General features: G+C 39.6%; 1 protein-coding gene across 1 annotated transcript in view; it reads left to right on the top strand.

Annotated features, from left to right (window-relative positions):
* The window catches only part of ATM (ATM serine/threonine kinase), a 146,289-nt gene that overhangs the window by 60,137 nt on the left and 63,605 nt on the right, over positions 1-22,547 (top strand). Inside the window, exons 27-32 of the mRNA XM_054724708.1 lie at positions 718-833; positions 1,923-2,049; positions 10,028-10,227; positions 16,886-17,060; positions 19,286-19,450; positions 20,452-20,584. Coding sequence (XP_054580683.1) covers positions 718-833; positions 1,923-2,049; positions 10,028-10,227; positions 16,886-17,060; positions 19,286-19,450; positions 20,452-20,584 — 916 coding nt within the window. The remainder of the gene's footprint in view (positions 1-717; positions 834-1,922; positions 2,050-10,027; positions 10,228-16,885; positions 17,061-19,285; positions 19,451-20,451; positions 20,585-22,547) is intronic.

A 22,547-nucleotide genomic window follows, 5' to 3' on the forward strand; every position in this document is an offset into this window, starting at 1 on the left:
TTGTTGATGATGAAGTGTAGGTAGCAACTAGCTTCAGCATTTGGGATATCAACCAAGGGAGAAGTCATGCAGGGAACAAAGAGTTGATTATTGCTGGACACTGAGACTTTTTACTAGTAAAGTTTTCTAAGTGAAATAGCATTCCCAAAAAAGAGTAAAATGCAGATTGAGGAGCAGTACATATTGGTGCGGAATTTAGTTGTCAAGGAAATGATTAGATTGAGCAATTTAATGTAGACCTGAAGCCTTCATCAATTACAATGGTTCTTTTAAAAAATATAATTTTTTATTGATTTGAGAGAGAGAAAGGGAGAGGGAGAGAGATAGAAACATCAATGATGAGAGAGAATCATCAATCGGCTGCCACCTGCACACCTCACCCTGAGGACTGAACCTGCCCAATCGGGACCTCCTGGTTCATAGGTCAACGCTCAACCACTGAGCCATGCCAGCTGGGCTAAAATGATTCTTTAAAATTAAAGGGTCATATTAAGGGAGTCTTGTTTGGTGTGGTTTCTTTACTTTCCTCTCAGTTTATAAATTGGCTGCATAGCAGAAAAAAATGGAGTTGGGTGTACGTCTTGCAGATAGACCTTTGGTCATCTATTTTCTTCTATGGTCACTCAATAATATTGGAAATGAGGCAATAACATGAGCCCCTGGAGCTGTCTTAAAGGTCATAGACATAAAAACTTATTTAATTTTATGTCCTTGCAGATCGACCACTTATTCATTACTAATTTGCCAGAGATTGTGGTAGAATTACTGATGACGTTACATGAACCTGGGACTACTGGTGCCAACCAAAGCACTGACCTCTGTGACTCTTCAGGGTATGGTCATATATTTTATTTTTAAATTTAATTTAATTTTTTCCATCATATATTTATCAGGGTATGGGTATTTTAGACTTAGAGAATTAGCTGCAACTTCAGAAGTTTATTGGCAAGTGTATTGGTTGACACCTTCAATTGTCTATTTCCGTTTTTAGGCACACACTCTGCTTTTAAATTATTTTTTTTAAATGACTTCCTTTGAATTGAATTAATTACCTATCTGCTTCTACTGTAGCCTTGCTGCAATAACTGTTTTTTCTAATTGACCTGTTTGCAAATTCAATGAGCTTTTTTCTTCAGTGTTTCTGTAGTATTTGAGCATTGTGCCATTGTTGTCTCTTCAAATTTTCTTCCTTATGACACTTTATGTTCTCCTCTCCTTATCTATGACTTGCGTTTTTAGATCACCTTTCCTTTATCACCCTTATTAGCTATCAGATTATTACTATGCTACAATTTAATTTGGATGTGTAAACCACTTGGTTGTACATGAATGTTAATTATTTTCCCGGTTTGATCTTGTAAATGGCTGGAAAGCATCCTTTATTTTTTTGGTATGCCCTATAGTGCTAGGCATGTGAAATAATAATACCACCTACCAAAGTACTTTAATATGTGTATATATATATATATATATATATATATATATATATATATATGCATATTTATATATATATGTATATATATAATAAAATTTCATGTGATACAGTGTTTGATTGCTGTCTCTTAAATAGTATTCCGTTTACAGTACTAGCATAGAGCTTTATTTCAGACCTGAAGTAGAATGAGTGACATTAAGCCTCCTTTGTGGGATCACCATTAACTTCATAAAAGATTTTTTTAAGCAAATCATTTAAAAACTGATTAAATCCTAGAAGGTAAAGGTATGTAGATACTCTGGTTGATGAATATAGACTGTGATATGTCATTTTATTAAAAGTAGTTTTTCAGTAGAGAAATAATTTTTTAATTTGAGGTTATTGTAATTAAATTTTTATTTTGGAATTTCACTGGTCTGTCAAGCAAGTCTATTTTTTCTTGATTATTTTGTTCTGAAAATGATTACTTTTTCCCTATAACTCTTAGGGATTTGGATCCTGCTCCTAATCCACCTCATTTTCCATCGCATGTGATTAAAGCAACATTTGCCTATATCAGCAGTTGCCATAAAACCAAGTTTAAAAGCATTTTAGAAATTCTTTCCAAAAGCCCTGTAAGTATACATTAGTAGTATAGTAACTGAGACAAGAATTCCTTCTTTTTCAGCCAGAAAATCTATATACGTACATCCTAAGGAGAAAAAAAGTAAACAAATGGAAAATTCAACTGAATAAATTAAGAAGAAAAACACTTATTTACAAGTTTATATCTTGATATTTTACTTGTCAGTATTAATTGAAATGTGTCACATATGAGGGCTGAATTTTTTTGTTACATTTTAGTCATATATTGGCTCAGAATTTTAAAAAAATATGCTATAATTTTAAAAAAATAATGCTTTTATGGATTTTAGAGAGAGGAAGGGATAGGAACATTAAAAATGAGAATCATTGATCAGCTGCCTTCTGCATGCCCCCTACTGGGGATCGAACCCTCATCCTGGGCATGTGCCCGGACTGGGAATCTAACCATGACCTTCTGGTCAATGTTCAACCACTGAGCCACACCAGCCGGGCAAATATGCTATTTAATTATAGTGTATGAAAATTAAATAAACTGACAATAGTTTTTATGTTTAAGACAGTAATTTTCTTTTTTTTTTTTTTTTTTTTTTTTTTTTTTAATATTTTTATTGAGGTATTATATGTGTACATATCTTACTATTACCCCCCCCCACCCCACACCCACACATGCCCTCCCCCCCCAGAGTTTTGCGTCCATTGTTTATGCTTATATGCATGCATACAAGTCCTTCGTTTGATTTCATAACTCCCCCACCTTTCCCAAACTTTCCCCCTGTACTTTGAAAGTCTGTTTGATGCTTTACTGTCTCTGTATCTATCTTTTTGTTCACCATTTTATAATGTTCTTTACTATCCCTAAATGAGTGAGATCATGTGGTATTTTTCTTTCATTGACTGGCTTATTTCACTTAGCATAATGTTCTCCAATTCCATCCAGGTTGCTGCAAATGATGAGAATTCCTTCTTTTTTATGGCAGCATAGTATTCCATTGTGTAGATGTACCACAGTTTTCCGATCCAGTCATCTGCTGATGGGCACCTAGGCTGTTTCCAAATCTTAGCTATTGTAAATTGTGCTGCTATGAACATAGTGGTGCATATATCCTTTCTGATTGGTGTTTCTAGTTTCTTCGGATATATTCCTAGGAGTGGGATTACTGGGTCAAATGGGAGATCCATTTTCAGTTTTTTGAGGAAACTCCATACTGTTCTCCACAGTGGCTGCACCAGTCTGCATTCCCACCAGCAGTGCACGAGGGTTCCTTTTTCTCCGCATCCTCGCCAACACTTGTTGTTTGTTGCTTTGTTGATGATAGCCATTCTGACAGGTGTGAGATGGTACCTCATTGTTGTTTTGATTTGCATCTCTCGGATAATAAGTGACTTTGAACATGTTTTCATGTGTCTCTTGGCCTTCCTTCTGTCTTCTTTTGAAAATATTCTGTTTAGGTCTGTTGCCCATTTTTTTATTGGATCATTTATCTTCCTCTTATTGAGTTGCATAAGCTGCCTGTAGATGTTGGAGATTAAACCTTTATCAGTGATAGCATTTGCAAATATGTTTTCCCATGCAGTGGGCTTTCTTGTTGTTTTGTTGATGGTTTCTTTTGCTGTAAAAAAGCTTTTTATTTTGATGTAGTCCCATTTGTTAATTTTCTCTTTAGCTTCCATTGCCCTAGGGGCAGTATCAGTGAAGAAGTTCTTGTGGCATATGTCTGAGATTTTGTTGCCTGTGGATTCCTCTAGTATTTTTATGGTTTCCCGTCTTATGTTTAAGTCCTGTATCCATTTTGAATTTATTTTTGTGTATGGTGTAAGTTGGTGATCTAGTTTCATTTTTTTGCATGTATCTGTCCAGTTTTCCCAACACCATTTATTGAAGAGACTGTCTTGACTCCATTGTATGTTCATGCCTCCTTTGTCAAATATTAATTGAGCATAGTGGTTTGGGTCGATATCTGGGTTCTCTATTCTGTTCCATTGATCAATATGTCTGTTCTTGTGCCAGTACCAGGCTGTTTTGAGAACAGTGGCTTTGTAATACAGCTTGAAATCAGGTATTGAGATCCCACCTACTTTATTCTTCTTTCTGAGGATTGCTGAGGCTATTCGGGGTCTTTTTTTATTCCAGATGAATTTTTGGAGAGTTCTTTCTAGGTCTTTGAAATATGCTGTTGGTATTTTGATGGGGAGTGCATTGAATCTGTAGATTGCTTTGGGTAGTATGGACATTTTAATGATGTTGATTCTACCAATCCAGGAACATGGTATGTTCTTCCATCTGTTTACTTCTTCCTCTATCTCTTTTTTCAGTGTCCTGTAGTTTTCTGCGTATAGGTCTTTTACCTCCTTAGTTAAGTTTATTCCTAGGTATCTTAATTTTTTTGGTGCGATGGTAAATGGGATTGCTTTTTTAGTCTCTCTTTCTGTAAGTTCATTATTGGTGTATAGAAAAGCCATAGATTTCTTGGCGTTAATTTTGTATCCCGCTACATTGCCGAATTCATTTATTAAGTCTATTAGTTTTTTGATGGAATCTTTTGGGTTTTTTATGTACAATATCATGTCATCTGCAAATAAGGACAGCTTCACTTCTTCTTTTCCAATTTGGATGCCTCTTATTTCTTCTTCTTGCCTAATTGCGATAGCTAATACTTCCAGTACTATGTCAAACAGGAGTGGTGAGAGTGGGCATCCCTGTCTTGTTCCTGTTCTTAGGGGAAATGGTTTTAGTTTTTGCCCATTGAGTATGATGTTTGCTGTGGGTTTATCATAAATAGCTTTTATTATGTTGAGGTATGAGCCTTCTATTCCCACCTTGTTGAGAGTTTTTATCAAGAAAGGGTGTTGGATTTTGTCAAATGCTTTTTCTGCATCTATTGATATGACTATGTGATTTTTATCTCTCAATTTGTTTATGTGATGTATCACGTTTATTGATTTGCGGATATTGTACCATCCTTGCATTCCTGGAATAAATCCTACTTGGTCATGGTGTATGATCTTTCTGATGTACTGCTGGAGCCGATTTGCTAGAATTTTGTTGAGGATTTTGGCATCAATGTTCATGAGGGATATTGGCCTGTAATTCTCTTTCATTGAGTTGTCTTTATCTGGTTTTGGTATTAGGGTGATGCTGGCTTCATAGAAGGAGCCTGGAAGTGTTCCTTCCTCTTGAATTTGTTGGAATAGTCTGAGGAGGATAGGTTTTAGTTCTTCCTTGAAAGTTTGATAAAACTCTCCTGTGAAGCCATCTGGCCCCGGGCTTTTGTTTGCTGGAAGCTTTTTGATGACTGCTTCAATTTCTTCCATAGTTACTGGCATGTTGAGCTGTTTAGAATCTTCCTGATTGAGTTTTGGAAGGTTGTATTTTTCTAGGAATATGTCGATTTCCTCTAGGTTGTCCAGTTTGTTGGAATAGAGTTGTTTGTAGTATTTTGTAACAATCCTTTGTATTTCGTCGGGGTCTGTTGTTATTTCACCTCTTTCATTTCTGATTTTGTTTATTTGGGTCCTCTCTCTTTGCTTCTTGGTGAGCCTGGCTAGAGGTCCATCAATCTTGTTTATCCTTTCAAAGAACCAGCTCTTGGTTTTGTTGATCTTTTGTATTGTTTCTTTGGTCTCTATGTCGTTTATCTCCGCTCTGATCTTTATTATTTCTTTCCTTCTGCTTACACTGGGCTTATCTTGTTGCTCTCTCTCTAACTCTTTGAGTTGTTGGGTTAGGTAATTTATTACCATTGTTTCTTGTTTTTTGAAGTAGGCTTGTAGAGCTATGAACTTCCCTCTCAGGACTGCTTTCATTGTGTCCCATAGATTTTGGATTGTTGTGTTTTCATTGTCGTTTGTTGCCATGATGTTTTTTATTTCTTCCTTGATGTCTTTGGTAACCCAGTCATGGTTTAATAACATGCTGTTTAGTCTCCAAGTGTTTGATTTCTTTGGGTTGTTTTTATTGTAGTTGATTTCCAGTTTTATGCCACTGTGATCTGAGAAGATACTTGATATGATTTCTATCTTCTTGAATTTGGAGAGACTTTGCCTATGTCCTAACATATGGTCTATCTTTGAAAATGACCCATGTGCACTTGAGAAGAATGTATATTCTGTGGCTTTGGGGTGAAATGTTCTGAAGATGTCGATTAATTCCATCTGTTCTAGTGAGTCATTTAGGATTGATGTTTCTTTGCTGATTTTTTGTTTAGAGGATTTGTCCAATGGTGATAGTGGGGTATTGAAGTCTCCTACTATGATTGTATTACTGTCAATCTCTCCTTTGATATCTTCCAGGAGTTTTTTAATGTATCTTGGTGCTCCTGTATTGGGTGCATATATGTTTACCAGAGTTATTTCTTCTTGTTGGATTTCTCCCTTAAGTATTATGAAGTGGCCTTCATTATCTCTTGTTATGTCCTTCACTTTGAGATCTAATTTGTCAGATATAAGTATTGCAACCCCAGCTTTTTTTTCATTTCCATTTGCCTGGAAAACCTTTTTCCATCCCTTTACTCTCAGTCTGTATGCATCCTTTTTTTTGAGGTGGGTTTCCTGTAGACAGCAGATATCTGGGTTTTGTTTTCTTATCCAGTCTGTTACCCTGTGTCTTTTGATTGGGGCATTCAATCCATTTACATTTAAAGTTATTATTGATAGGTACTTATTTGACGCCATTTTTATTCTATACCCCTGTGTACCTTCTTTGCTTCCTATTTCTTTCTTTCTTTTTTTTTTTTTACAGCAGACCCTTTAGCATTTCTTTCATTGCTGGTTTGGTGGTGATAAACTCCCTTAGTCCTTTTTTGTCTCTGAAGCTCCTGATTTCACCTTCAATTTTGATTGATAGCCTTGCTGGGTACAGTATTCTTGGATTTAGACCCTTCCTTTGCATGACTTGGTATATTTCATTCCATTCCCTTCTGGCCTGATGAGTTTCTGTTGAGAAATCAGTTGCTAGTCTGATGGGGGTTCCTTTGTATGTAACTGTCTGTCTCTCTCTTGCCGCTTGTAAGATTCTTACTTTGTCGTTGGTGTTTGCCAACTTAACTATAATGTGCCTTGGCGTCGGTCTTTTGGGGTTCATTTTGCTTGGAACTCTGTGAGCTTCTTGGATTTGTGTGGGTTTTTTCTTCCCTATATCAGGGAAGTTTTCTGTTATTATTTCTTCAAACAGGTTTTCTATTCCTTGCTCAGTTTCCTTTCCTTCTGGCACCCCTATTATCCTGATGTTGTTTTGTTTTGTATTGTCCCGAAGTTCCCTTACGCTCTCCTCAATCTTTCTAATTTTTGTTTCTAGAAGCTGTTGTAATTGGGTATTTTTTTCCATCTTGTCTTCTAGCTCACTTATGCGGTCCTCTGCTTCATCTAGTCTACTCTTGATGCTTTCTATTGAGTTCTTTACAGTAGCGATGTCATTTTTCATTTCTTCTTGGTTCTTCTTCATTTCTTCTTGGTTCTTACTCATATTGTCGAATTTGTCTTCCATCCTTTTCAGCCACTTTATGACCATTTCTCTGAATTCTTTCTCTGATAGGTTGTTTGCCTCTAAATCGTTTACTTCCTTTTCTGGTGATGCCTGCTTCTCTTTCCTGTTTGGGCTGTTTCTTTGTCTCCCCATGGTCTCTCTTCTCCGGATGTCTGGTTATATAGATTTCTCTCTCTGGCGTTGATTTAAAGGTATAAAATACAACACAACCAGGCACAACAGACAAGGCACTGAACAGAATTGTATTCACGATATTAATAACCTCCAATAAAGGTAACCACCAGAGAAAGACAAATTAGGGAATAGGAGTGGAAGAGGGAGAGTAAAAAGAAAGAACAACAACGAAGAAAAAAAAAAAAAAAACAACAAAGAGTGTGAATCTGAACTTGGGAAAAGAGCAGAAAGAAAGAAAAGAAAAAACAGAAAAGAAAAAGAAAAGAAAAAAAAAGTAAGAGAGACAAGAATGATACTAAGAGAGAAAAGGGGAACAAACTATATATATGGGGAGTAAACTCCACTAGAACAACCACTATTCCCAGCAAATTCCAGCAACACGAGCCTGGAGATTAATACAAACTGCAACAGCAGCTAATATCAAGTGAGGCAAGGGAAAACAAAAGTAAAAAACAAACAAAAACAAAGCAAACAAAAGAACCAACCAAACCAACAAAAAGAATAATCAAAACAATCTCATAAAAAAGCATAAAAATTCAATCTAATCAACATTCAAGCAAACAACAACAAAAGGCCCGAGAGAAAAATAATTTTTTAAAGGTAGCGTAGAGAGAGGTTTGTATGGATTTGGAGCAGGGGGTTGGGAATTAGATATATAAGTAGGGTGAAGTTTTAGCAGGGAGTAAACTGAAAAAGTAGGGAAAATCTAAAGCCAGAAAGGGTTAAGATAAACTGGGGACCAAAAGGGGAAAGGTTAGGAGGAGAGTGATGGCATAATTTTAGCTTTGAGATAGGGTAAAGCGATTGTAAGGGAAAGATGCAAATCGAATGTAGGACACTAATCCAAAAATAAAAGAAAGGGAAAATCTAATGACAGTAAAAAGAAAAAAAAGTAAAATAATAGTAATAATAGTGCTGATTGAAAATAAACATGTAATAATTAAAAAGGTGAAAATCAAGTGAGGAAAAAGAAAAAAAAATATTAGTTTCTTAAGTAAAAGATGCAAAAAATGAAAATAAAAAAATATGAGAATAAAAAAATTAAAAAATTGAAAAAAGAATTGAAAATTAAAAAATAGGAAGACTAAAATGTGCAGTAGCGGCTGTCATTCACTTCCTCTATTATTCTGTTTGGTACGCCTTTTTCCCAGTCTGGGCGGTATTTCAGTTCAGCTTCATTCCAGGGCTCCTCAGTGTTGGAAGCCAGTCCTGCTTTTTAAGCCAGCCCTGTCTTAATTTCTCGTATTTATTTTTGATTACACCAGAGACAATTAGCGTTTCAGCCCCTGGGTGGCAGTGTTTCTGAATTGACTTCCGGGCCTCTCTAGCTCTTTTTTCTTTTTCTTTTTTCCCCCTTCTATGGCACTCACTACCGGTTTGTGGAGGTCTGTGCCTCAGAGCTGCCTCTCTGATGGTCACACGCAGCTCTGGCCCCAGGTTCCGAAAAAACACCTTCCCCCTGCAGTCTTTCAGGGTTTCCACCTGGGTTTACCTCTGTATTGGGGTTAGCAATCAGAGTCGGAAAGAGCCCAGGTGTGCGGACCGTGGGTCTGTGCCCCAGACTAAGGAGCCTGCACTCCTTTGAAAATTCTTAGTCTGACCCTCCTCGTCAGATTAAAATGAGTTGCTTTCAAGAGGTCACTTCTGTTAGCAGCTCAGAAGACCCCCCTCCTCATTCACGGATCACGGCAGTTCCAACTGCCGCTGATTTTTCTAGGCACGGACCTCCCGGCTCCTGCTGGTCCTGCGGCTGCCGCACTTCCCTCACCCAGCGCTTCCCTCACCCACCGCGGGGATTAGAAACCGCAGCTTATTTCAGACAAAATCTGACCTTTCCGTGGTGCAGTGAAGAGTTTCTTTGAATCCGAGTGTTTGCGCTGATAGGGGACCGGTGGTCTGGTGCTCCCAGCAGTTCAGTGATTGCAGTTGTCGCAGAAAGTCAGGTTTCCACTAAAATCCTCCTTTCCTTGCAAGATGGCGAGGCGCCCGGCGAGCCCGCAGCTCCAGGAGGGGACCCAGCCCCTGTGGGTGCTGCGCGGTCAGAGGAACACTGCCCAGCACTCCCCCGCCTTCTCCTGGAGTTTAGCTGTCCCTTGGCTTGCCCACATACACTCCCTCTGCGAGCCTCTGCTGCTCCAACTCTCCGCCCCAGGAACAGACTCCAAACCCGACTCTATTCCGTCGCCATTTTTTTTCGCCCCAAGACAGTAATTTTCTTAATGTAATATTTTTCATTTGATATCAGAACCAAAACTAAATTCTGTAATTTATTTTGAGTACAAAATGTATTTATTATACCTGAGTATATGTGATTTGACAAGTTTTTACTAAAATGTATCTTTATTTTCTAGGATTCCTATCAGAAAATTCTTTTAGCCATATGTGAACAAGCCACAGAGACAAATAATGTTTATAAAAAGCATAGAATTCTTAAAATATATCACCTGTTTGTTGGTTTATTATTGAAAGATATAAAAACTGGCTTAGGAGGAGCTTGGGCCTTTGTTCTTCGAGATGTTATTTATACTTTGATTCACTATATCAACAAAAGGTAAATAATATATATAGACCAAGATTGAAATATTTTTCTACCCTGTTATCTTAATTGAAAATTTATATGCTGGTAAGAAGTAGACACCAGAGTATTGTTTCCTGAATTTAGATCTATCTGTTTGTTTTCTTTATAAATTTCACTACTACTTCTCCAAGTCTAGAAATCTTAAGTACTAATGGTCTTCAACCTTTTAAAATAAAAATTCTAATTTTAGATGGCTTGAAATATATATGTTACCATAGCAGTTCTGGTCACTAATTCCAATGTATGTGTGGGGGGTGAGGCTTGGAGGGGAGGTTTTTTTCACACATATCCAAGGAATTCTCCAGACCCAGCTGGGTGTCCTACAGTTCAACTCAATGTTGATGAGACAGTGTCAGATCCCAGAGGTTAAAGGCTCTCAGTTCTATAAGATTTCCTCCCCTTACCCCCCACCCCAATCACATGCCAGTGGCAAGTCCAGGTTATCATCTGTGCCTCTGACCACCTGGCTGTAGATTATAGGTTCTAATGACCCCACCTGCCTTGTGTCTGAGTAGTTTGCTCGATTGGCTCATAGAACTTGAGAAACCCATTTACTCACTAGATTACCTGTTTTTTATGAAAGAAGATATAACTCAGGATTAGCCAGTCAGATTTGATGCATAGCACTCCCATTAGTGCTGGGCCTGGGGCCAATTAGCAAGGGGCATGGGGCATGCTGAGCCAGATGTGTTTGTTTAGGGTTTGTGAACCTTTGAGAGATTTTAGGAAAGACTACAGGATGATGCAAGACAGGCCATTTGTATTGAAAAGCCACTGGAAGTGGCTTGGGTGGGCTGCAAGTTGGGTGGGTTAGGACCTCAGGCAATCACCCTGGGGGTGGGGGTTGGGGAGAGGACATTGATGGAGACTCAGCAAAGGAACAATGACCTCTGCCAGCACTTCTGTATGGGAGAAAACTGCCCCTTCAATCCTATCCCTTAAACCAGATAATTCAGTTCTTCCCAGTATGTCCCTGGCACCTTTAAGCGGGACTCCTGGGATTCCATCAGCCCTTTGTCTTACAGTCTCCACTGGTTTTCACAGTCACCAGTTTCGGGGACTTCTCTTGGCCAGGGGGACCTGGTGTGGGTCTGGAACTCTTTGCTCTTCTGCAGCGGAAATGTCCTTCCCGATTTTTAACCCCGATATGAGTGTGGGACCAGCTGGTTCCGGTCTCCATCCTTCCTACCTGTCTGAATGTGGTTTCATTTATAACCTTATTTGTAGGACTTCTGTTGAGTTAGAGTTCAGGCAGTTCTGAATAATGGTTGTTCTATAGTTTAGTTTTAATTTTTTAAAAATATGGTTTTATTGATTTTAGAGAGAGAGAAACATCAATTGGCTGCCTTTTGAATGTTACCAATGTAACGTTGGTATGTGCCCCAACCAGGAATCAAACCGTCGACTTCTCAATGCATGGAATGATGCTCAACCAACCAACTGAGGCACAGTGGCCAGGGCTAGTTTAGTTTTAATTTTGATGTGGTTGTGGGAGGATGCCAGTATCACTTTTTTGTATGCTGTCATCTTGACCCCATTTTAAAAAATTGTGTTATCTTTTTGTCATTGAGCTATAGCAGCTCTTTGTATAGTCAGTATATTGAACTCTTAATATGTGCTTTGCAAATATATTCTAGGTATGTAATCTTATGTGATTTGCAAGTAGTTTTTTTTCTTCCATCCTATATAAATTGTTTTGATATTACTAATGTTCTTAATTTTGATGAAGTTTACCAATTTTTTACTTTGTTCCATGTGCTTTTGGTATCTTACCTAATAATAGACAAACATGTAAATTGACCGTACCTCTGCTATGCCACCAGCCAATCAGGAGTGATATGCAAATTAACCCAACAAGGATGGAGATTAATTTGCATACACAGGCGCTGAGTGACGGGGATGGGTGGGATGCAGGCGTTCTGCCCCACCCCAGGTCTCTCAGGGCCTCTGGGCAGCGTGGGAAGGCAGGGCTGGAGCGGAAAGAGGCGGCTCCGGGGCCTGAGCGGAAAGGGGCTGGGCCGGAGTGGAAAGGCGGTGCTGGCAGCCAGGGAAAGGAAAGCCTATTCTAGCACGAATCTTCGTGCATCGAGCTTCTAGTTATATATAAGAATCCATTGCCAAATCCAAGGTCATGAAGACTTTCTCCTCTGTATTCTAAGGGTTTTATTGTTTGAGCTCTTATATTTAGTGCATTTTAATTTTTATATATGGTGTGAGCTAGGGGGTTCAACTTCATTCTTTCCATGTAGAAATCTAGTTGTTTCAGCACTCTTTGTTGAAGACAATATTCGTTTTAAACAAATGTTTTTATTGATTTCAGAGCAAGGAAGAGAGAGATAGAAACATCAATTGTGAGAGAGAAGCATTGATTGGCTGCCTCTTGCATGTCTCCTACTGGGGATCAAACCCAAAACCTGGGCATGTGCCCTGACCAGGAATAGAACCATGACCTCCTAGTTCATGGGTCAATGCTCAACCACTGAGCCACACTGGCCGGGCAAGAGACTATTCTTTCATCATTGAATGGAATTGGCACTTCGTTAAAAATCAGTTGGCCATTGATGTGTATGGGCTTATTTCTGGTTTCTCAGTTCTATTTCATTGGTCTGTCCTTTTGCCAATATCATGCTGTCTTGATTACTGTAGCTTTATAGTAAGTTTTGAAATCAGGAAGTGAGTCCTCCAATTTATTCTTTTTCAATATTGTTTCGGCTACTTTGGGTTCCTTTTAATTCCATGTGAATTTGATGGTCAGCTTTTTTATTTGTGTGAAAAAAAGTGATAAAATTTTTATTGAGATCACATTGAATATGTCCTTATTTAGATAGTATTAATATCTCAATAGTTTGTCTTCCAGTTAATGAACACAGAAAGTCATTCCATTTATTTGTGGACATTTTAAATTTCTTTCATATATTCTTTATAGTTTTTAGTGTACAAGTCTTTCATATCCTTGGTAAGTTTATTTCCAGTTATTTAGTTCTTTTAGATGCTATTGTAAATGGAATTGCCTTTTAATTTTCTTTATGGATTGTTGTTGCTGGTGTATAGAAACACAGCTGAGTTTTGTATGTTGATCTTATGACCTGCAACTTTGCTCAATTTGTTTGTTACCCTAGTAGATTTCTTGTGGAATTGTATGTGTGTGTGTGTGTGTGTGTGTGTGTGTGTGTATGTGTATACACACACACTCATACATGGAATCATGCCATCTGTGATATGGTTTTACTTCTTTCAGATTTTGATGCCTTTTACTAGTATTTCTTATTCTTGTCTAATTGCTCTGACTAGGAGTTTAGTGTATATTGAATAGCATTGGTGAAAATTGGCATCCTTGTTTTGTTCCTGATCTTAGTGGGAAAGCTTTCAATCCTTCAACATTGATTATGTTGTTATCTGTGTTTTTCATAGGTTACCTTCATTATGCTGAGGAAGTTCTTACCTATTTATGTTTTTCTCGGGGTTTTTATCATGAAAGGGAGTTAGATTTTTGTTAAATGCTTTTTCTGTGTTTATTGAGGTGATCAATAATTAATTTCATTTCATTAATGTATATTACATGGATTGCTTTTCTCATATTCACCTGCTCTTGCATTCCTGGAATAAATCCTACTTGCTCATCTTATATAATCCTTTTTATATGCTTCAGATTTAGTTTGCTAGTATTTTATTGAGAAGTTTTGCACCTATATTCATAAATATAGATATTGGATAAATATAGTTATTGGATATTATAATTTTCCTGTGGTGTCTTTATCCAGCTTGGTATCAGAGAAATGCTGGTCTCATCAAATGAATTGGGAAGAATTCTATTCTATTCTGTTTTGGAAGAGTTTGGGAAATATTGGCGTTAACTCTTCTTAAATGCTTGATAGTGTTCTTCTAGTCTTTTTTTTTTTTTTTTAATCTGTTTACTGGTAAATATTTTTTCTCAGCACTTGTGTTTTTCTTTGTGTATTTCATAAGTGTTGGTATGCTGTCTCTTCATTTTCCTTGGTCTCTAATCCCTTTCAGCATATTTAGGACCGTTGACTATTCTATTATCTCAATTTCCTCAGGAACTGTTTCAGTCACTATATACATTCCTATGAATGGGCCATACTTACCTAATTTCTTTCATAATTTCCTAATGCCTTGTGATTTTCTTCTTGAAAATGGGACATATTACTGTTATAATGTAACTGTGGAAATCAGATTTCCCCTTGTCCTGGGTTTGACTTTTTTTTGTTATTGTTGAAGGCTATAGTAGTCCATTTGCTTCCTGAGTTTATTCAACTATTTTTACAGAGAATGTATTCCTTGCTATGTGTGGTCACTGAAGACTGTTCTTAACTTGTGTTCAGGTAGTGTTTTGACGGAGATTTCCTTGAATACCTGGAACCAGAAAAAGAGAGAGAGAAACCTTTTGTCGTCTTTGTAGATCAGCAGATAGGACTCTCCCTCAGCCCTTAGCCAGGTTTCCACTGAGCCTAGGGATCAGCCCAATGTGAAAGCTTATGGTCTTCAAAGGTAGTTTTTGAGCAAGCATCTTACCCTGGGCATGTGTGTGGCTTCCTAAATTCCCAAAATATATGGGTGAATCTTAGTGCTCTAATTTCCCAAGGAAGCTCTCTCCCCAATTCTCCCTCCTAGGCAATCAGGCAGTCAGTTGTATGTGTCAACAATAACCTTTGGTCCTAGGCAGCTATGGGTGTGTTGGCTAGCTTAATGTTTTCAAGCAATGCCCACAGCTTTTCCAGCCTTCAAATATCTCTCAGACAGGTTTAGAACAGACATACACAGTAATATGTGAATGAGGTATGCTCTGCTTTCTCGAGAACTAAGGATCAGTGGAGAATGCAGTTTTCAAGACTGTGGCCAACCTGGGGAGGGGGTGGGACAGGGCAACTAAAATCACCACACAGCTTTGCTGCAGTTCTAAGGTTGCCTTTTTCTTGGTTAAGAGTTTGCTTGATTGCTATAAACCTTTGACTATTTACAAGAGTTCTAACAAAGTACTGATAATTCTTTTTTTGTAAATTTGCTGTTTGATACAAATGGCTTTTATTTTATACTACTAGAAGGCCGATGCACAAAGATTCGTGCTAGAATGGGCTTTCCTTTCCCTGGCTGCCGGCACCACCTTTCCACTCCAGCCCAGCCCCTTTCCGCTCAGGCCCCGGAACTGCCTCTTTCTGCTCAGGCCCCGCCTTCCCACACTGCCCAGAGGCCCTGAGAGACCGGGGGTGGGGCAGAACCCCTGGGTCGTCACCATGCGTCCCGCCCTGTCACTCTGCGCCCGTCATCTTTGTTGGGTTAATTTGCATATCACTCCTGATTGGCTGGTGGCGTAGCGGAGGTACAGTCAATTTACATGTTTGTCTATTATTAGGTAAGATTCTTGGATATCTTTTCATGACAAGCTTTAGAGCTTCTGTATTTTTTTTTAAACATATTTTATTGATTTTAGAGAGGACGGGAGAAAGAGAGAGAAACATCAATGATGGGAGAGAGTAATTGATGGGCTGCCTCCTGAATGCCTCCTACTGGGGATTGAGCCCACAACCCAGACATGTGCCCTTGACCAGAATCTAAACCCGGACCCTTCAGTCCTCAGTCTGATGCTCTATCCGCTGAGTCAAACCAGCTAGGGCACTGCTGCATTCCTTATTAAACTTTTTTTAAAATTTATTTTTAAATTACAGTTTATAGACAATATTACGTTAGTTTCACATAGTACAACGTAGTGATTAGACATTTATATATCTTATGATGTGATCATCCTGATAAATCTGGTACCTATCTGACACCATATAAAGGTAACGCAGTATTATTGACTGTATTTCCTATGCTGTACCTTACATCATCATGACTATTTTTATAATTGGAAATCTGTATTTCCTAATCTCTTTCACCTTTTTCATCCATTCCTCTATTACCCATTCCATCTGACCACCATCAATTTGTTCTCTGTATTTATGAGTTTGTTTCTGTTGGTGGGATTGTAAATTGGTGCAGCTACAATGGAAAACAGTATGGAGGTTCCTCAAAAAATTCAAAATAGAAATACCTTATGACCCAGCAATTCCATTTCTGAATATCTGAAAAAAATCCAAAACAGTAATTCGAAAAGATATATCCATCCCTATATTCATTACAGCATTATTTCCAATAGCCAAGATATAGAAGCAACCTAAGTGCCCATTAATAGATGACTAGACAAAGTCAGTGCGGTACACACACACACACACACACACACACACTGGAACCTTACTCAGCTGTAAAAAAGAATGAAATCTTGTCATTTGTGACAACATAGATGAACCTAGAGGGTATTATGCTAAGTGAAATAAGTCAGACAGAAGAAGTCAGCTATATGATTTCACTTATATGTGAAAGCTAACAAAATAAATGAACAAACAAAACAGAAACAAACTGATAGTTCTTGTTTTTCAGTGTCTCAGGAGAGATTGGAGCTGCCTATTCCACCATTTTGCTGATGCCACTTCTCTTTTTTGGTTTAAGGATTTGGATATGAAAGTGACTTTTATGTTCAAGCCATATCATAATTTGAGCTGCTGAATAAAAATGACAATAGAATGAGTTTATATCAAAGTTGCCTAGAACTTAACTGTTTTCCCCCCCATAATAGGCCTTCTCGTTTTATGGATGTGTCACTGCGTAGCTTCTCCCTTTGTTGTGACCTGTTGAGCCACGTTTGCCGCACCGCAGTGACTTGCTGTAAGGATGCTTTAGAAAATCATCTTCATGTTATTGTTGGTACACTGATACCCCTTGTGGATAGTCAGATGGAAATTCAGGAGCAGGTAATTTCATAAACCATTTTCAAAATGATATTTGAATTATATGTATAAATTATTCTTGAAAGGAGCTGAATGTTTCATGTTTACTTGGTATAATTCGTAATTTTAGTGAAAATATATATTTTTTAAATGATTGGAAAAACATTCTCAATTTATTTTTAAAACCATTTAATTACCGAACACCTTGTAATTTTTATTTAATAGTTTCTGTCTCTTGTGCTGAAGTGAAACTAAGGTCAGAAGTTTGCACCACTATGATGGTGTGTAAGGTATCCTGTATAATAAAGAGGTAATATGCAAATTGACCATCAGCCCAACACACAAGATGGCCACCCCCATGTGGACACAAGATGGCTGCCACAAAATGGCCAGCAGGGGAGGGCAGATGGGGGGGACCAGGCCTGCAGGGGAGAGCAGTTAGGGGCAACCAGGCCAACAGGGGAGGGCAGTTAGTGGCATCCAGGCCTGCAGGGGAGGGCAGTTGGGAGCGACCAGGCCTGCAGGGGAGGGCAGTTGGGGGTGACCAGGCTGGCAGGGAGGGCAGTTAGTGGCAATTGGGCCAGCAGGGGAGGGCTGTTAAGGGCTACCAGGCTGGCAAGGGAGGGAGGTTAGGGGTGACCAGGCCAGCAGGGGAGGGTAGTTAGGGGTGACCGGGCCATCAGGGGAAGGCAGTTGGGAGTGACCAGGTCTGCAGGGGAGGACAGTTAGCGGCGACCAGGCCAGCAGAGGAGGGCAGTTAGGGGTGACCAGGCCGGCAGGGAAGGGCAGTTAGGGGCACTTGGGCTGGCAGGGGAGCAGTTGGGCATTGATTAGGCTGGCAGGGGAGTGGTTAGAGGGTGATCAGGCAGGCAGGCAGGTGAGCAGTTGGGAGCCAGCAGTCCTGGATTGTGAGAGGGATGTCCGACTGCCCATTTAGGCCTGATCCCAGCAGGCCTAAACGGGCAGTTGGACATCCCTTGAGGGGTCCCAGATTAGAGAGGGTGTAGGCTGGACTGAGGGACACCCCCCTGCCCCCCAGTGCACAAATTTAGTGCACCGGGCCTCTAGTCCTATATAATAAAAGGCTAATATGCAAATCAACTGAATGGCGGAATGACCGGTCGCTATGACGTGCACTGACCACCAGGGAGCAAATGCTCAACACAGGAGCTGCCCCCTGGAGGTCAGTGCGCTCCCACAGGTCAGCGCCGCTCAGCCAGGAGCTGGGCTTACGACAGTTGGACATCACCTGAGGGCTTCCAGACTGCGAGATGGCGCAGGCCAGGCGGAGGGACCCCCCACAGGTGCATGAGTTTTGTGCACCGGGCCTCTAGTTACTTATATAAAACTAGGGGCCCGGTGCACGAAATTCATGCACTGGGGGGGGGGGGCGTTGGTCCCTCAGCCCAACCTGCACCCTCTCCAATCTGGGAGCCTTCAGGGGATGTCCTACTAATGGCTTAGGCCTGCTCTCCATAGTTCTCTGTTTTCTATGGACCTGCCTGCTTGATGCCACCACAGGCCCTGGTGTCTGCTCTCTGTGGGGTCCTGCTTGCCCTTCGCCGCTGGGGCCAGGGGCAAGCAGGGCCCTGGTATCTGCTCTCTGTGGGGGACTGCTTGCCCTTTGCTGCCATGGTTGGGGGCAAGCAGGGCCCTGCTGTCTGCTTGCTCACTGCAGGGGATGTTCCCGCCCCGCCCCTGGCCGCTTGCCCGCACACTGGGTCAGAGCATCTGGGTCCCGGTGATGTTCCTGCCCTGCCCCCGGCCACTGTGGGCCTATGCGTGGGCCTACAGGCTCAGAGTGGCCTGGCTCCCAAAGACGCTTGTCCCCGGGACGCAGTCCGAAGTGGCCAGGGGTCATTCCGGATGGACCTACAGGCTCAGAGTGGCCTGGCAAGAGGCCACCTCACCCCCAGCCGCTTGGCGCCTGCGTATGCAATTAACCCGCCATCTTTGTCGGTGGTGTTGTGAAGTGATGGTCAATTTGCATATTTCTCTTTTATTAGTGTAGACGTTTCTATAATATTGTCATTTTTATACCTCAGAGCCCATCCTGTAGAAATACTTTAATGGTTTGTTGAATTATTTGAAAGCATGGAAATAGCTGGGTTCCTTAGAAGTAATTAGAATATTTTATCTGAATTAGGTTAGCAAATTTGTTATTTCTTACAACGGGTTTGGTTATTTTACTTTAAAATATAATTAAGTCATTTGTCCCCTTTCATTTTTTCTTTTTAAATTATGTTTAGGTATTGGACTTGTTGAAATACTTAGTGATAGATAACAAGGACAATGAAAACCTCTATATGACCATTAAACTTTTAGATCCTTTTCCCGACCATGTTGTCTTTAAGGATTTGCGTATTACTCAACAGAAAATCAAATACAGTAGAGGACCCTTTTCACTCTTGGAGGTAATAATTATTCCACCATCTTACTATTTTATATTAGAAAGGATAGACAGTAGTACCTTTTGAAAACCTATAATGCTTTAAATGTGAAAAACTGAATGTTTTAAAAAAATTATGATAAAAATATAGCATGAGAACAAACCTCTAAAATAAAAAACTGAATCTTAATAGATCCTCTTGCATTGCAATGAAAATATAAATATCAAAGTTTTTTGGTAAACATTTAATTTAAATATTGAAGAGATATGATATAACATATGCTTGATTTTCATATGCATAAGCTCCATTAATATCTCAAAATTACTACCTGATTCTTTGAGAGACAATTCAATGTTTGAATTCAAGATATTAACTTTTTAAAGAGTTTTTCAAATTTTAGTTCTGTCTTAATCTTTATAAACTTCTAAAGCAGGGGTCCTCAAAGTTTTTAAACAGGGGGCCAGTTCACTGTCCCTCAGACCGTTGGAGGGCCGGACTATAGTTTAAAAAAAACTATGAACAAATTCCTATGCACACTGCACATATCTTATTTTGAAGTAAAAAAACAAAACGGCAAAAACACCCGCATGTGGCCCGCGGGCCATAGTTTGAGGACGCCTGTTCTAAAGTATGTCCAGATACATTTTTACTTATAAATCTTATTATAATTTAAAAATGATGCTCTGTATTTTGCTATATATCAATATGAAAATATAGGTAAATATATTAAGATCTAAAACTAGTTACAGTACTAAGTGAATAGAAATTTAAGCTTTCTTTTCCAATTGAGCATGCTATAATCTTGCAATCTATTATATCTTGAGGGAATCTATTAGAATTTAAATTAAAACATTGTAGGGTTTGAAATAGAGGAAATAATTTACTTCTAACTTGTTTGGTAGTAATAGTGAGATGAGTCAGTATCTATAAAAGGCACTTACTAATCTTTTTTTCAAGTTTTATTTCATAGACTTAACCAATACATGTCAAAAGCAATTCCATTTTTAACAAATTTTCTCTTTTAGGAAATTAACCACTTTCTCTCAGTAAGTGTTTATGATGCACTTCCATTGACAAGGCTTGAAGGATTGAAGGATCTTCGAAGACAGCTAGAACAACATAAAGATCAGATGATGGAGCTCATGAGAGCCTCTCAGGGTACTAATTTTAATGACATGTTTATTTGTAACTATTCCTTTTTGAAAGAATCTTTTATAAATTCTTACTGTTGGTTTAATTGCCGTGGAATTAGATTCTCATCATTTAGTTCAGACTTTCACCATTTCTCATCTATATTATAAAAACCCAATAGCCCTAACGCCAACCAAAGACCGGTCATCAGGAGGCTGAGTGTGTGGTGAGGCGCATGTGGGTGGGCAGGGACTTGACTCTGGGTCTCGCGGCACAGCGGGACTCGGAGTCTCACGGCACCGGTGGGACTCTGGGGCATCTCGCGGCGCGGCGAGGTCTGGGGTCCCAGGTCCCGTGCGATTTCGTGCGCTCGGTCACTAGTCTAACTATAAAAGACTTCTTAATGGTCTTCTCACCTTGAACTACTACTTTATCCATCCTCTAAACCTCTGCCAGAATGATTTCTTTAACCCAAACATGATCATGTTATTTAATTGCTTAAAAAAGGTTAACTTGCCCTAGCTGGTTTGGCTCAGTGGATAGATTGTCAGCCTGTGGACTGAATGGTCCCAGGTTCAATTCCAGTCAAGGGCGCATGCCTGGGTTGTGGGCTCGATCTCCAGTGGGGGTTGTGCAAGAGGCAGCCAATCAATGATTCCCTCATCATTGATGTTTCCATCTTTCTTTCCCTCTCTCTTCTTCTCTGAAATCAATAAAATATATATATGTCTGCCTAAAAGAGACATGAATTTTTTAGAGCCAGGCATACAATGTGTCTGCCTACTACAACTTCCTTTTTTGTCTAAAACTTATTTAAATAAAAGAAATTTGTCTCATTTTAAACATCATTTAAGTATGTATGTTACATGTATATGTATATATGTTTCTAGCTTTATTTTCCTTAAACATTTTAATATTAATTTAATTTGAGTTTGAGTTATTATACTATTGTACTTGGGGGAATCTTTTTCTACTTATGTTTTTTTTAATTTATCTTTATTGTTGAAAGTATTACAGATGTCCCCTTTTTTCCTTTCATTGATCCCTTCCTCCCCACTCCTGTCCCCTCCCCCACTATTGTCTTTGTCCATGGGTTATGCATATAGGCATATATGTTCTTTGGTTAATCTCTTTCCGCTCCCATTCCCTTCCCTCTGAGAATCCTTAATCTGTTGCATGCTTCCATGTCTCTGGTTTTATTTTGCTTGTCAGTTTATTTTGTTCATTAGATTCCATATATAAATGAGATCATGTGATATTTGTCTTTCTCTGACTGGCTTATTTCACTTAGTATAATACTCTCCAGGTCCCTTCGTGTTGTCTTGAAGGGTAAAAGGTTCTTCTTTTTATAGCTGCATAGTATTCCATTGTGTGTATGCACCACAGCTTTTTTTTTTTTTAATATATTTTATTGATTTTTTACAGAGAGGAAGGGAGAGGGATAGAGAGTTAGAAACATTGATGAGAGAGAAACATCGATCAGCTGCCTCCTGCACACTCCCCACTGGGGATGTGCCCACAACTAAGGTACATGCCCTTGACTGGAATCGAACCTGGGACCCTTGAGTCTGCAGGCTGACGCTCTATCCACTGAGCCAAACTGGTTAGGGCACACCACAGCTTTTTTATACACTCAACTATGGATGGGTACTTGGGTGTTTCCAGATCTTATTGTAAACTAGAGGCCTGGTGCACAAAATTCGTGCATGGGGGGGGGTGTGGGCGGGTATCCCTCAGCCCGGCCTGCAACGATGCCAGTGTCCCACACCCCAGCCGCCTGGGGGTGGAGTGGCCTCTTGCCAGGCCGCTCTGAGCCTGTAGGCCCATGCGGAATGACCCCTGGCCACTCCGGACTGTGTCCCGGGGACAGGCATCTTCGGGAGCCAGGCTACTCTGAGCCTGTAGGCCCATGCATAGGCCCACAGTGGCCGGGGGCAGGGCAGAAACAGTAGTTTAGTTTCATTCTTTTGCTTGTGGCTTTCCAATTTTC

Source organism: Eptesicus fuscus, chromosome 13 (genome assembly GCF_027574615.1).
Source record: "Eptesicus fuscus isolate TK198812 chromosome 13, DD_ASM_mEF_20220401, whole genome shotgun sequence".
NCBI lineage: Eukaryota > Metazoa > Chordata > Mammalia > Chiroptera > Vespertilionidae > Eptesicus > Eptesicus fuscus.